The sequence below is a fragment of the Diabrotica undecimpunctata genome, chromosome 1 (genome assembly GCF_040954645.1).
Source record: "Diabrotica undecimpunctata isolate CICGRU chromosome 1, icDiaUnde3, whole genome shotgun sequence".
NCBI classification, from domain to species: Eukaryota; Metazoa; Arthropoda; class Insecta; order Coleoptera; family Chrysomelidae; genus Diabrotica; species Diabrotica undecimpunctata.
The window spans coordinates 103,097,472-103,109,891 of record NC_092803.1 but is presented as its reverse complement, the minus strand read 5'-3'; the positions used below and the strand labels follow the sequence as shown (position 1 = coordinate 103,109,891).

Here is a 12,420-nt window from a genome sequence, read left to right as displayed (position 1 = left end):
GCGATACAAAATATAACCGCTTCCAACTGGCAGTCATGCATTAAACATACACAGAACGAAGCAGATAAAATGTGGGACGTAGACACGCGTGTTGATGTTCTTATCGAGCCCATTATCATTACTCCAGGAGAAGACAGTAGTGATAGTGAATTAACAACAGGAAGTGATTCAGAATAAAAATATTTCTTTAAAATAATAACTAATAGGTACAGTTCTAGAGATTTTTTGTTGCTACATTCGGAGACTACCTGTGAGATCCTTCGTCCTACCTGGTTATAATTTTACAAGTAGGTATGTACCTAATAACTATATTATTATTATTATGGCAAGTTTGTTTTTCACAATTGTAGTTTACATGTTGCTGGGTCTAGAATTATTATTTTCTGTAAAGAAGTTGGTATTTATATGTGAATATGAATTTTATTTAAAAAAAAATATTGTACATTCTACCGATCTCAAAGTCGATCACAAAGCGACTAAGTTATTTCGAAACTATTACTTATTTACAAATTCATTCACATTTACTTAAAACTCTTATGTAGAAATTGATTGTAAATAAAAGTTCAAAAGAAAAAACAAGGCTGTTTCGGGAATTCTATTATTTCCATTTTAATCGTATTTAATTGGAAATTTCCAGGTATTATATTTGTGTTCTTGGAAATTGCTCAATTTGAATGCTACGTCGTGTTTAGTTTAAAACGCATATAATGACTAACGAGGGTTTTTCAAAAGGTTAATCTGACAATTCATCTACAGTTTAATGTCTTAACGGTGGAACATTTTATAAAAAGCAGTGGAAGATATTCTATTGGGGAAATGCAAGGCGATACAATAGTTATTAGTTATTCTTACGTTTACTACTAAAAGTTTCGTTTATATTTTTAAGTTATTTTCTTTTTTGTTTGTTATGAATTTAAGATATTTATAAATGATAGGTTTTGTTTTTTACAAATTATTACGAACCAGAAGTATATTCGTGACATTTCATTATTATAAGGGAGAAAGTTTTGGATTTAAAATATAATATAATTTAGCACCTCGACACCGTAAGGTACAAAAGGACGGCTTAAGTAAGTAAGTATAATTTAGCATTTGAGATGTTGTAAAATAAACATGTACATATTTGTTAAACTAAAAATAATATAAATGAATGAAAATATTGTGTGTACATCTGGATTACACAATTAATTGTTAAGACGTAATATTTTGAATATAATATTTTTACATAACATTTTAACAAAATATATTTAACATAAATTAACAATTTTACCTGACAATCCTATTGAATTTATAGTATAAATATATTTATTTATAAGTTTACAGCACGAAAATACTTTTCAACTAAAAACTTCAATCATCGTTACTTATATATATATATATATATATATATACAGTAGACTCCCTCTACAACGAGAACTGAAATGACAGACTAATTACCTCGTTATAAGCGGATTTCGTTATATCCAACAACAATAATATTGTGCATACATATGAATATGTAGTTTTCTAAAACATTAACTTTCTATAGTGAAGCCATTCGGAGCAATATAAGATGCTAATAAATATTGTTTGAATGGCGTTTTTAAAACAAAGTTGTTTACTTTTATTTTCAATGAAATGCATTAAAACAAAAAAGATTTGTTTACTTTTACTGTCAAGGATATACGTTAAAACAAAAAATCTGTATTCTGTAAATATGTATAAAGCGTATAAAGTTATTTTGTCATTTTTGACTGCTTTAAATTGTCCAGTATTCTATCTATCATATTTTCTAAAGATGTGAAACAGTTTTTTGCTTCTTCATTTGCGTTTTGTCCTTGGATAAAGTTTCTGACAACCTTTAAAACACTTTCCATATCTTGTCTATTAGGACCCATATTATTAGGTGTGAATGGTCAACCCAATACAATGACACTTGTGAATCATAAATTTTACATTTCCGACTAAGAATCATAAATTGTAAGAAGTTTATTGCGGGTGGCCCGCAGTTAAAAAGGGTATTTATTTATAGCTACGGCCGGGCCAAAACGTAAAAAATACGTTTTTCAATCTTATTTTCTCTCGTTATAAACAAATTTACCTCGCTATAAAGGGTTATAGTTCAATATAAATTTCACGGGACATCTAATTTACCTCGTTATAAGCGAAACCTCGTAATAACCGTGTTCGTTATAAAGGGAGTATACTGTATATGTATATATATATATATATATATATATATATATATATATATATATATATATATATATATGTATATATATATATATATGTATATATATATATATATATATATATATATATGTATATATATATATATATATGTATATATATATATATATAACACAATATTGAGTACGTTTTGTGATTATATATCATTTAAAATATTGCTTATTCGTCGTTATTATCATTACTTTTAAAAAAGTTATAAATTAGCTGAATAATATTAAACTTTATTTGTTTATTGGTACTATTCTCAAGAAACTCGAGCTAAATGCTACCAAAAACTTTGAGTTGGTTCCCTACGTTCGGTGCAACTTAACGATATAAACTAAATTAGCATAACTTTTTTATAAAATATATTTCTTTATATATAATAGAAACTTACTTTCTTCATACATGCGATAAATTTTTGAGCGAATTTAATTTTTGACGCTATCATTTAAGTCAGTCGTTAACAACAAAGTAAAAAACTGCTTACAACAACCAGATACAAAGACGAAGACTGAATGACAATACCAAGAGTTGCAAAACAAATTTGACGACTTCAATTTGGTAGACAGAGAGAGAAATATTCTTATGAAAAACAGAGCAAAAATTATGTCGAAATATCAGATGTCGAAATCGTACTGGAAGCTATACGTCAGAAATAAAAGTGAATTGATTTTTAATTAACAATATTGTGATGATGACACCATAATAATAGTCGATCATTTTAGCAAATCTAGAAAGAGTAATGTTACAATATTAAAATGCAGTGGTGTAGGTGGACTCCCCCTTAACATAAAAAAACAAGTTCATAAAAATTAGTAAGAACAATAATGCTAATGAAAGTAATTGTAAACAGAGGCCAGCAGATCGAAAGAGTAAATAAGTACACGTACCTGGGAACACTAATAACGGAAAATAATGACTAAACTACCGAAATGAAAATTAGAATTAAAAAGCACGTGCCTACTTTATAAAAATTAAACAGGGTCTTTATGGCATAGATTTGACATTTACTCTAAAATACGATCATGGACGCCGAATTGACAGAGAATAGGAAAACTCATTTGAGAGATGATATTGAAGATAGCGGCGTAGAGGGACTTCGAGGATCTCATGAGTGGGTTACGTTACGAGTGTCAAAGCGTTAAGAAGAATGAACGAAGGACACAAAGTTGAAAGAAGAATAAAAGAAATAACCTGCTATATCTCGGACATACAGTGCGTGGAGAGGAATGCATCATCTTGCGGATCATAATCCATGAAAAGCTAGAGGGTGGACGAAGTGTGGGAGGAAGAGGAATACGCAAAAACACTTTAGAGGAGTGATTCGAATGTCAGTGGTCATGATTATTGCCAACATCTGTAACGGAGGTGACACTTGGAGAACTACAGTGGACTTACTCATCTAAGATTGTTAAATTTGACAAGCTATTAATAACAAACAAAAGTCATATCAGTGTTATCGATAATGAGAAAAAATCCTAAAGTTTTCTACATAATTCGTAGCAGAATTACTATGATATTTGCATATGATGTGGTATTAATAAAGACCAATCAGATGCTATAATTACTGTTCCGTTAGATACTATATAGTTAAATACATCTGACATAATTAAGTGAACGATCCTCAAATATTTCCAGTGGTATTAGGAACGCACTTTATGAGTTATTTAATATACTTGTAATACTATTGTAAGGTCTTAAACTTCAAAATCTTTAATAACGTCTAGATTGTAAGTAATGTGAGGTACATAAGATTAAATTATAAGAAGATTTAGTTTTGTTTCTGTTTAAAATGTTGATTTAAATTGACTGGTCGCTGGTTAATCGTGGTGGTAAATAGTTGTTCGATAGGGTGAAGAAATAACTTTTAAAACAAAATCTCTTCACACGTTCTTTATTTTGTGCTTTTATGACAACATATGGAAACATACTACTCTTATAAACTTGTAATGACTTTGCCTAGGGCTGACAGGGTTGCCGTCTAGGCAAATTAAAACTTAGGGCTAAGAATTTACATATATGTCCTTAGAATGTCCTTATGTGTATATATGGAACTATTATAAACGAACAGTGGAGCAATGTACAGGAAATAAAGTGCCGCATAGGAAAGGCAAGAACGGTCTTTAACAAAATGAGCGCCATCTTCAAAAGTCACAACATATCCCTGGATACAAAAATGAGACATTTGAGATGCTATGTTTTCTCTGTGTTGTTGTACGGGGCGGAGGCATGGACGCTTACAGACACCACTATTAAAAAACTTGAAGCATTTGAGATGTGGCTTTATAGAAGAATGCTGAGAATATCATGGACAGCAAGGATCACGAACAAGGAAGTTCTAGAAAAAATGAAGAAGGAACCAGAGATTGTGTTTACGATCAAACGCATAAAATTGCAATATCTGGGACACGTTATGAGAAATCAGCACCGTTACTCCCTGCTGCAGTCTATATTGCAAGGTAAAGTCAAAGGTAAGCGAGGACCCGGTAGAAGGAGAATATCATGGCTGCGGAATTTAAGAACATGGTTTAAGAAAACCTCAACGGAGCTGTTTCGAGCAGCAGCGAGCAAGGTCATGATTGCCAATATGATTTCCAACATCCGAAACGGATAGGAACCAGAAGAAGAAGAAGTCCTTAGAATAGAAATATTTTGAAACAATAGAATAAAAATATTTTGAAACGATTTTAAACAAACTCCCCCGTTGAAGGGTACCTTCAAAATAGATTATAAATTTAAATAAAGTCATATGTATTAATATTCTCACTAACACTCTCTTGATGCATTGGCAACGGACACAAATGACGAACAGAGCGAATAACTGTCTTATTGTTTGTTTTTACCTCTGCCACTTTTGAAAGTTTATCTTTACCGGAATGCAAGTTAATAATACGTCCCAAAGGCCATCTACATGGTGGTTGTTGATAACTGCGAATTAACACTAAAGTTCCAATCTTCAAATGGGACGAAGATTCTTTCCATTTGTATTGCTGTTGCAGTTGCGAAACGTATTCTTTCACATAACGATTCCAAAATTGTTGATACATATGACGAATCGTTTTGTAGTTGGAGAGCCTGCCTATCGGGATTGTGCTTAAGTCAGTGTCGGGAATGGTTGTAATAGGACGGCCAATCAGGAAATGGGAAGGAGTAAGTGGCGTTAGGTCAGTTGGGTCATTAGAGAGTGCAAACATAGGTCTAGAATTTAAGACTCCCTCGATCTGAATTAGCAGAGAATTAAAATCTTCGTAGATAAGTTTTTTGTCGAGTAACACCCTCTTTAAATGGTGTTTCATGCTTTTAACTGCCGCCCCCCAAAGACCGCCAAAATTAGGCGCATACGGTGGAATGAAATGCCAATTTATATTATGATCAATAGCGTAATTGTGAATATAAGTATTATTTTTTAAAAGAAATTGACCAAATTGTTTAAGTTCATTGCAAGCTCCAACGAAAGTGGATCCATTATCTAAATAAATGTCATTGGGGATACCTCGTCGAGCTATGAAACGCTTCAAGCAGCATAGGAAACAGTCTGTTGTGAGATTTGTAATGAGTTCAAGATGAATTGCTTTGGTACAAAAGCATACAAAAACACAAACGTAACCTTTTATTTCTTTGGCTCCCCTACCCGATTTATTGTTTAGTAAAAATGGTCCTGCAAAATCTATGCCACAGTGCTGAAATGGCAGTGATCGGGTTGTGCGAGCTTCGGGCAAACTGGCCATTGGACAACTGGCAAATGGAGGTTTAAATTTAAAACAAGTAAGACAATTTCTTACTGTTTTTCTTGCAAGGTCTCTCCCCCGAATTGGCCAATAATATTGTCGAATTGATGAGAGAAGGAGTTGAGGACCTGCATGTAATAGGACTTTATGTTTATGTTCAAATAGCAACTTAGTGAAAGGATGATTAGATGAAATTAATATAGGGTGTTTAGAGTTAAAGTCTAATCCAGATAATCTAAGTCGACCCCTTACTCGTAATACATGGTTTTCATCTAAAAATGGAGTAAGATTTGAAAGTTTATCTTTGATCGGTAATGTATTACAGTGATCAATTGCTAATCGATTTATGCATTTTATTGCTAAGTATAGCGAACTAGACAACCGTACGTAACGGTGTTTAATTGGTAAATTGAAAATTCATCTGCTGGGTTGTCCCTCCACAAAATCTGTTGAAGGGGCTTGTGTGCATCATGTATAAGGATCTGCCTATACATTTTACTAACGTCAGCAGATACAACATACTTGTATAGTCGGAACCTAATTAAAATGTCAAATATGTTATTTTGCACCTTTGGTCCAACATATTGTAACTCATTTCCAGAACTACTTGGACTTGATCCATCGAAGACCACTCTAAGTTGAGTAGTCAGACTACTAGGCTTGTATATGCCATGGTGGGGAAAAAAATAAGTTGGTTCAGTGACCATGTCACTTTCTACCCTGGTCATGTGACCTAAATCGATATATTCATGTATAAAATTTTTGTATAATTGATAAAATTGAGGATGAGTTTTGAATCGGTTTTCGAGTGATATGAATCGTTTTTTTTGCTATTTCTTTTGAATCTCCCAATAAATCGGTAGAATATTTGAAGGGCAACTTCACTACAAACTGACCGTTTTCATTTCTTTGAGTGTGTTTGGTAAATAGTTCCTCACACTGGACGTCATCTTTTGATAACATCATAGGTTCATTTATCTCATTGAGTTCCCAGAATTTACGTAACTGATTGTCTTCTGGTATAAAGCATTGTGAAAAATTGCATAACGACGTTGATATCGCATTCATTACAGTACCAGATATTACCCACCCAAGTTTGGTATTTTGAAGCACTGGTGCATGTTTTCCTAATTTAATATTACCATCTAATAGCAGTTCCCAGAACAAACTGGCACCTATGATCATGTCAACTTTCTGAGGAGTATTGAAAGTAGGATCAGACAATTCGATATTTTGAGGAATGGAAATTGTAGAGATATAAAATTGTTGTAACGGAATAGTTGAAATGAATGGTGTTACATAAGAAGATAATTGAAATTGGAAATTATTTTTGTTTGAGAAAATTGTAATTGAAGTTTTCTTTTTTAAAGTAGAAACCACTTGGTTAATACCAATAATAGCTAATTCGGTATTGGTTAATGGTACGCCTAACCGTTTGACAAACTCTTCGGTAATCAAATGGGATTGAGCTCCTGAATCGAGCAGAGCTCTACATTGATGCAATTGATTGTTTTGGTCTTTAACTTTGAATGTTATTGTCGACAGAATTATATTAGATTGTGTATTTCTTTCTGTAACTAAGCATTGTGGATTTGGGACTGAAATTGCTTGACTATGGTGAGAAATTGCTTGTGAATTGTGTGACACCTGGTCACTATTATTTGGATGATTCTGAGCACCTACTGATTGAATTGTGTCTCGTGAATTGTATTGATTATTGTTGTTGTATGCATTTGACTGTGTGTTTTGACTTTGATATGAACGAGAATAATCTTGGTGTAATAAAGTGTTGTGTTTACGTTTACACTTACGACATGATCCGCTACTGCAACTTTTCTTGGAGTGACCAAAACGTAAACAATTCGGACAAAGTTTTAAAGATTTAATCTTTTCCCATCTGTCATTAATTGTTAATCTTAAAAGTTCGGGGCAAGAATATATTAAATGATCATTCTTGCAAAAATTGCACTGAATTTTATTTATTGATAAATGAAATTGTGATCGAGATTGTAGAGGTTTCTGAAACCCAGAGTGACTTTTGACGGTCATCATTGAGGAGGAATGAGGCTCTTCTTGAGATTGTAATATGTCTTGTCTCTGTTTAAGGAATTCAAGAAATTCATTTAAGTGAGGCAATTCTACGGAAGTGTGATATTCTTTCCACTAATTTTGAGTTACTTTGTCTAATTTTTTGTACACAACATGAATAATTGTCATATCCCATAGAGACTCTTTAGTGAGCTTCATTCCTTCTAAATATGATAAATGCTTTGAAACTTCATCGATTAACCCTCTGAATTGCATGAATGTGCTTTTATGTATCGAATTTAAATTGAAAATAGATTTTAAGTGGGTGTCTACTAGAAACTTTTTTCGATCGAATTTGTTGCAAAGCATATTCCATGCAGCATGGTAGTCTTGGGAATCAGTAAAACCCTCTATTGTTCGTTTGGCATAACCTTCCAACGCAGCTTTTAAAAAGTTACTTTTGACCTGCACTTAATGATGAATTTGAATCGATAGTGTTTATAAAATTGGTTTTGAATTCGAGCCACTGCTCATATTCACCATTAAATGTAGGAAGCTTGATTTTCGGCAAAAGAAAATTTTGAAGTGGATCGTGAGTAATTACATTTTGAGGTGTGACATTTATTACCGGAGAAGAATTGTTTATGTATTCCTCTAAATATGAAATTGCTGTATAAAAATGATTTTCAAATGGACCACGTTCATTAAAATGAATTTCTTATTAATCGTCCGAACATTTCTCCTCGATAGATTGCTGAATAATTTCAAATTGACTTAATAATTCAAGATTATTTTTGTATCGCATATTTACATCGCCTAATGTCGGTTTAAGTGAACCATCAATTATTTTATTTACAAAATTTAATGAAGTTAATTTACGTTTAAGAGAACCTCTATTTCTTATTAATTGTGCAATATCTGAGTTCGACATTATTTATTTTTTAATTGATATGTTCGTAAATATCTCTAAATCTGACAAGTTATAATACCATGCAAATTTAAAAAGATGAAAAAAGTTTGAAATACCAGAATCTATAAATAGCACTGCGATAAGGGTTAAGGGTAGGATTTATCTTAAGATGGTATATAAGTGGAACAGACTTACAGCTTTTCAGGGATGCGCGTCTGCAATCGCTCAGCAAATTGGCCACAGGAACACCGCTTCGTGTTTGTCAACGTTCTTTTGACTCACTGTCCCGTTCTATGATGGGTTGAAAGGCACAGATGCACTAATAGAAACTTTTGCTTTACTTTTAACAAATTGATGATTTAAAAATTGAAATTGTTACGATTTACCACCGAATTCGGCTACGAATGACCAAAAAATTGTATGTTTAAATTGTTGATTTAAATTGACTGGTCGCTGGTTAATCGTGGTGGTAAATAGTTGTTCGATAGGGTGAAGAAATAACTTAAACAAAATCTCTTCACACGTTCTTTATTTTGTGCTTTTATGGCAACATATGGAAACATAATACTCTTATAAACTTGTAATGACTTTGCCTAGGGCTGACAGGGTTGCCGTCTAGGCAAATTAAAACTTAGGGCTAAGAATTTACATATATGTACATAGAATAGAAATATTTTGAAACAATAGAATAAAAATATTTTGAAACGATTTTAAACAGTTTCCAATTTAGCAAAACAGAACAGGATTCTTGATTAAAAATTTCTATTTCAAGTTTTTTTGAACTAAAAGTCCAATTATCAAATAGTTTTCTTTTGTAATTTTTAGTTTTTACTTGATAATGCTGTAATAAATAATTTCACAACAATATCAGTATACAATAATACAATCTAAATATAAATTTTGAATTTTGTTTGCGACAATATCTAATTCAGTTCTCTACTTGTACTTCAATGTCATGAACATTCAAGGGCCGTTATGTCAACAATGAAATGAGTTTAAGGGCTTTCTGAAGTTTTTTCAATATTTTTTTGTATATACATAACTCATGACATCATGAACATATTAGATTAGTAGTTGCCTTTTATTATTAGAATCAATTCGACAATATTCATAAAGACTCCACTAAACTATAACTGAACTTATGACTAATCTTTTTCGAAATCCAATATTTGCATTGTGATCTATGAATACTATTATTTGTTTGTTTTTGAAAGAGAATATAATTATTTTTATTAGACCTCTATTCTCATTTTAGTTTATGTTTCTTGTAGGTCTAGATGAAGAAGTCGACGCCGAGCAAGAAACAATAATACAAACAGCTTTATTGTCTTTAAAACTACTGGTTAAACTTCTCGCACGGCAAGAACCTGAAAAATTTGTTCAAATCCTAGACTTCATTACAGGAGTGTTAAAATCCGGTAAAGCTCAAAACAACGTGCTTGCCTCAGTAGTTCTTTGTCTGGCTGAGCTATGTATTCATCTCAAAGGTCACGCTATTGCAAGTTTGCCAGATTTCATGCCTATACTTATTAAAATTTTGAAACAACAGAAACACGAAGAAGTATCTAGCGTTTTATTAAAAAGTTTGATTACGACTATTGAAAAGATTTTGAACAGTATGCCTTTGTTTTTAAGTCCTTATTTAGAGAAACTGTTAATTGAAGTCTCCCAGTTGATGTCCAAGTGGAATCTAAATAAAGACGAACAAAAGGTAAAATTAAATTTAAAAAATAAGCAAAATATGAAATCGTCTTTATTCAATGTTGAAATTCTAAGGAAGATATTTCTTCAATTTCTCCTTTTTCTTATTTTACGGTATTGATTCTACCATTGGTATTACCTCATAAATTCGTTACACAGTTATCACTTTAGTTTTCAGCAATTTTTATTATAATTTTGTTTTCATTTTAGGTGCAACAACTATCAACTAAACTAAACAGCATAAAACAAAAAATAGGAACGACAATACCCCTCAGAATTCTTCTGCTGCCAATAGAAAACTGTTATAATACGCTAGTGGCCAGAAACTATTTCCATGCCACCAGCTCACTGCTAAATATCTTAGCAGAGAGTATAACAAATACTAACGGGCTTGATGTAAACAGCAATTTAAACGAACTTACAAATTTCTTTCTTAATATCCTAAAGTTCCGCACAGAACAGGAATGCACACTAGAAGCTGCTAACATGGTTGAAAGCCATATTGTTAAAGCTCTTACGGTTCTTATCTTAAAACTTTCGGAAAATACCTTCCGGCCGCTATATTACAAACTTTACGACTGGGCTGCGAGGAGTGACGTTAAAACAGAAAGACTGATTACTTTTTATAACCTTTCTAGCAAGATAGCACAATCACTTAAAGGACTTTTTGTATTGTTTGCTGGCCATTTTATTAACAACGTAGCAGCCATGTTAGATGCTTGCAACAAGGTTAAAACTGAAGAACTTTACTTTGATGACCAAGAGAAAAATATATTATTGTTGCAGAACATACTATCAACGTTAGATGCGGTATTTTTGTATGACAACCATAAATTCGTAAACAGAGATCGATTCGATATTCTAATGCAGCCATTAGTAGATCAATTGGAAAATCCCCTGGGTGGCTTAGATGAACTGATAAAACGAAATAACACAATCTTAACACCATGCTTAGTTAATTTTTCAGTAGCTGTTGCTGATGATGCTCTTTGGAAGCAAATGAATTACCAGATTTTACTGAAAATGCGACATAATTCGCCTAAAATTAGATTGGTAACATTGCATTGTGTTACAGAGATAGTTAAAAAACTGGGCGAAGATTTCCTTCCCTTACTACCGGAAACTATTCCATTCCTGGCTGAGTTGCTGGAAGACGAAGAGGAGGATGTAGAAAAGGCTTGTCAAAAGGCAATACAAGAAATGGAGAAAGTGTTAGGAGAACCTTTACAAAAGTATTTTTAATGTTTATCTAATCTGTAGGTATATTTTGTTTTTTATATATTTTAATAAAAATTGTATATAGGAGTAGTAATAAATTTTTCTGTCATTTTAAAATAATGTAATGATTATTTGAGAGCCGAAGTTAGTCTAAAATCTACGACAAAAATGTAGTGCGATAATCTAAAACAAATTGTGACAATTTCAGAATGTAAGTATCTACTTTAAAAAAGTTCATAGTTTTGGAACTATCAATCTCTCAAAGAAGAGAGTTCCGCCTATCGAATACCCGATTAGACAGAAAAGTTTCCAGAAAATGTCTGTAGAATGGTTGCTTGTATAATTTAATAGTGTGTCCTCTAAGTAATTATAAGACCATATACAGTGTTGGTAAAAGTTTATGGTCAGTATGTACCTTACGTGAGATGGTGTGAGAAACACCTGTTTAAAAAGAGAGAATTATATTAGGTCCGCCCTTTATATCGTCGAAAATGCATTAGTGGAAATTATAAAGTCAGCAGTAGAGGGGAAGTTCAACGTTGCCAAACTTATTGGTTTTATTTGACCTGTTGTCTTTTTAGCATTTTGACAATGTTCTAAGATAATCAAATTTAGGCGTATTGA

General features: G+C 32.2%; 1 protein-coding gene across 1 annotated transcript in view; it reads left to right on the top strand.

Annotated features, from left to right (window-relative positions):
- Positions 1 to 11,894, top strand: part of l(2)k09022 (HEAT repeat containing 1 homolog l(2)k09022) — a 57,936-nt gene extending 46,042 nt beyond the window's left edge. The window contains exons 7-8 of the mRNA XM_072545664.1: positions 10,149 to 10,588; positions 10,789 to 11,894. Coding sequence (XP_072401765.1) covers positions 10,149 to 10,588; positions 10,789 to 11,820 — 1,472 coding nt within the window. The 3' untranslated portion in view covers positions 11,821 to 11,894. The remainder of the gene's footprint in view (positions 1 to 10,148; positions 10,589 to 10,788) is intronic.
- The last annotated feature ends 526 nt before the right edge of the window (positions 11,895 to 12,420 follow it).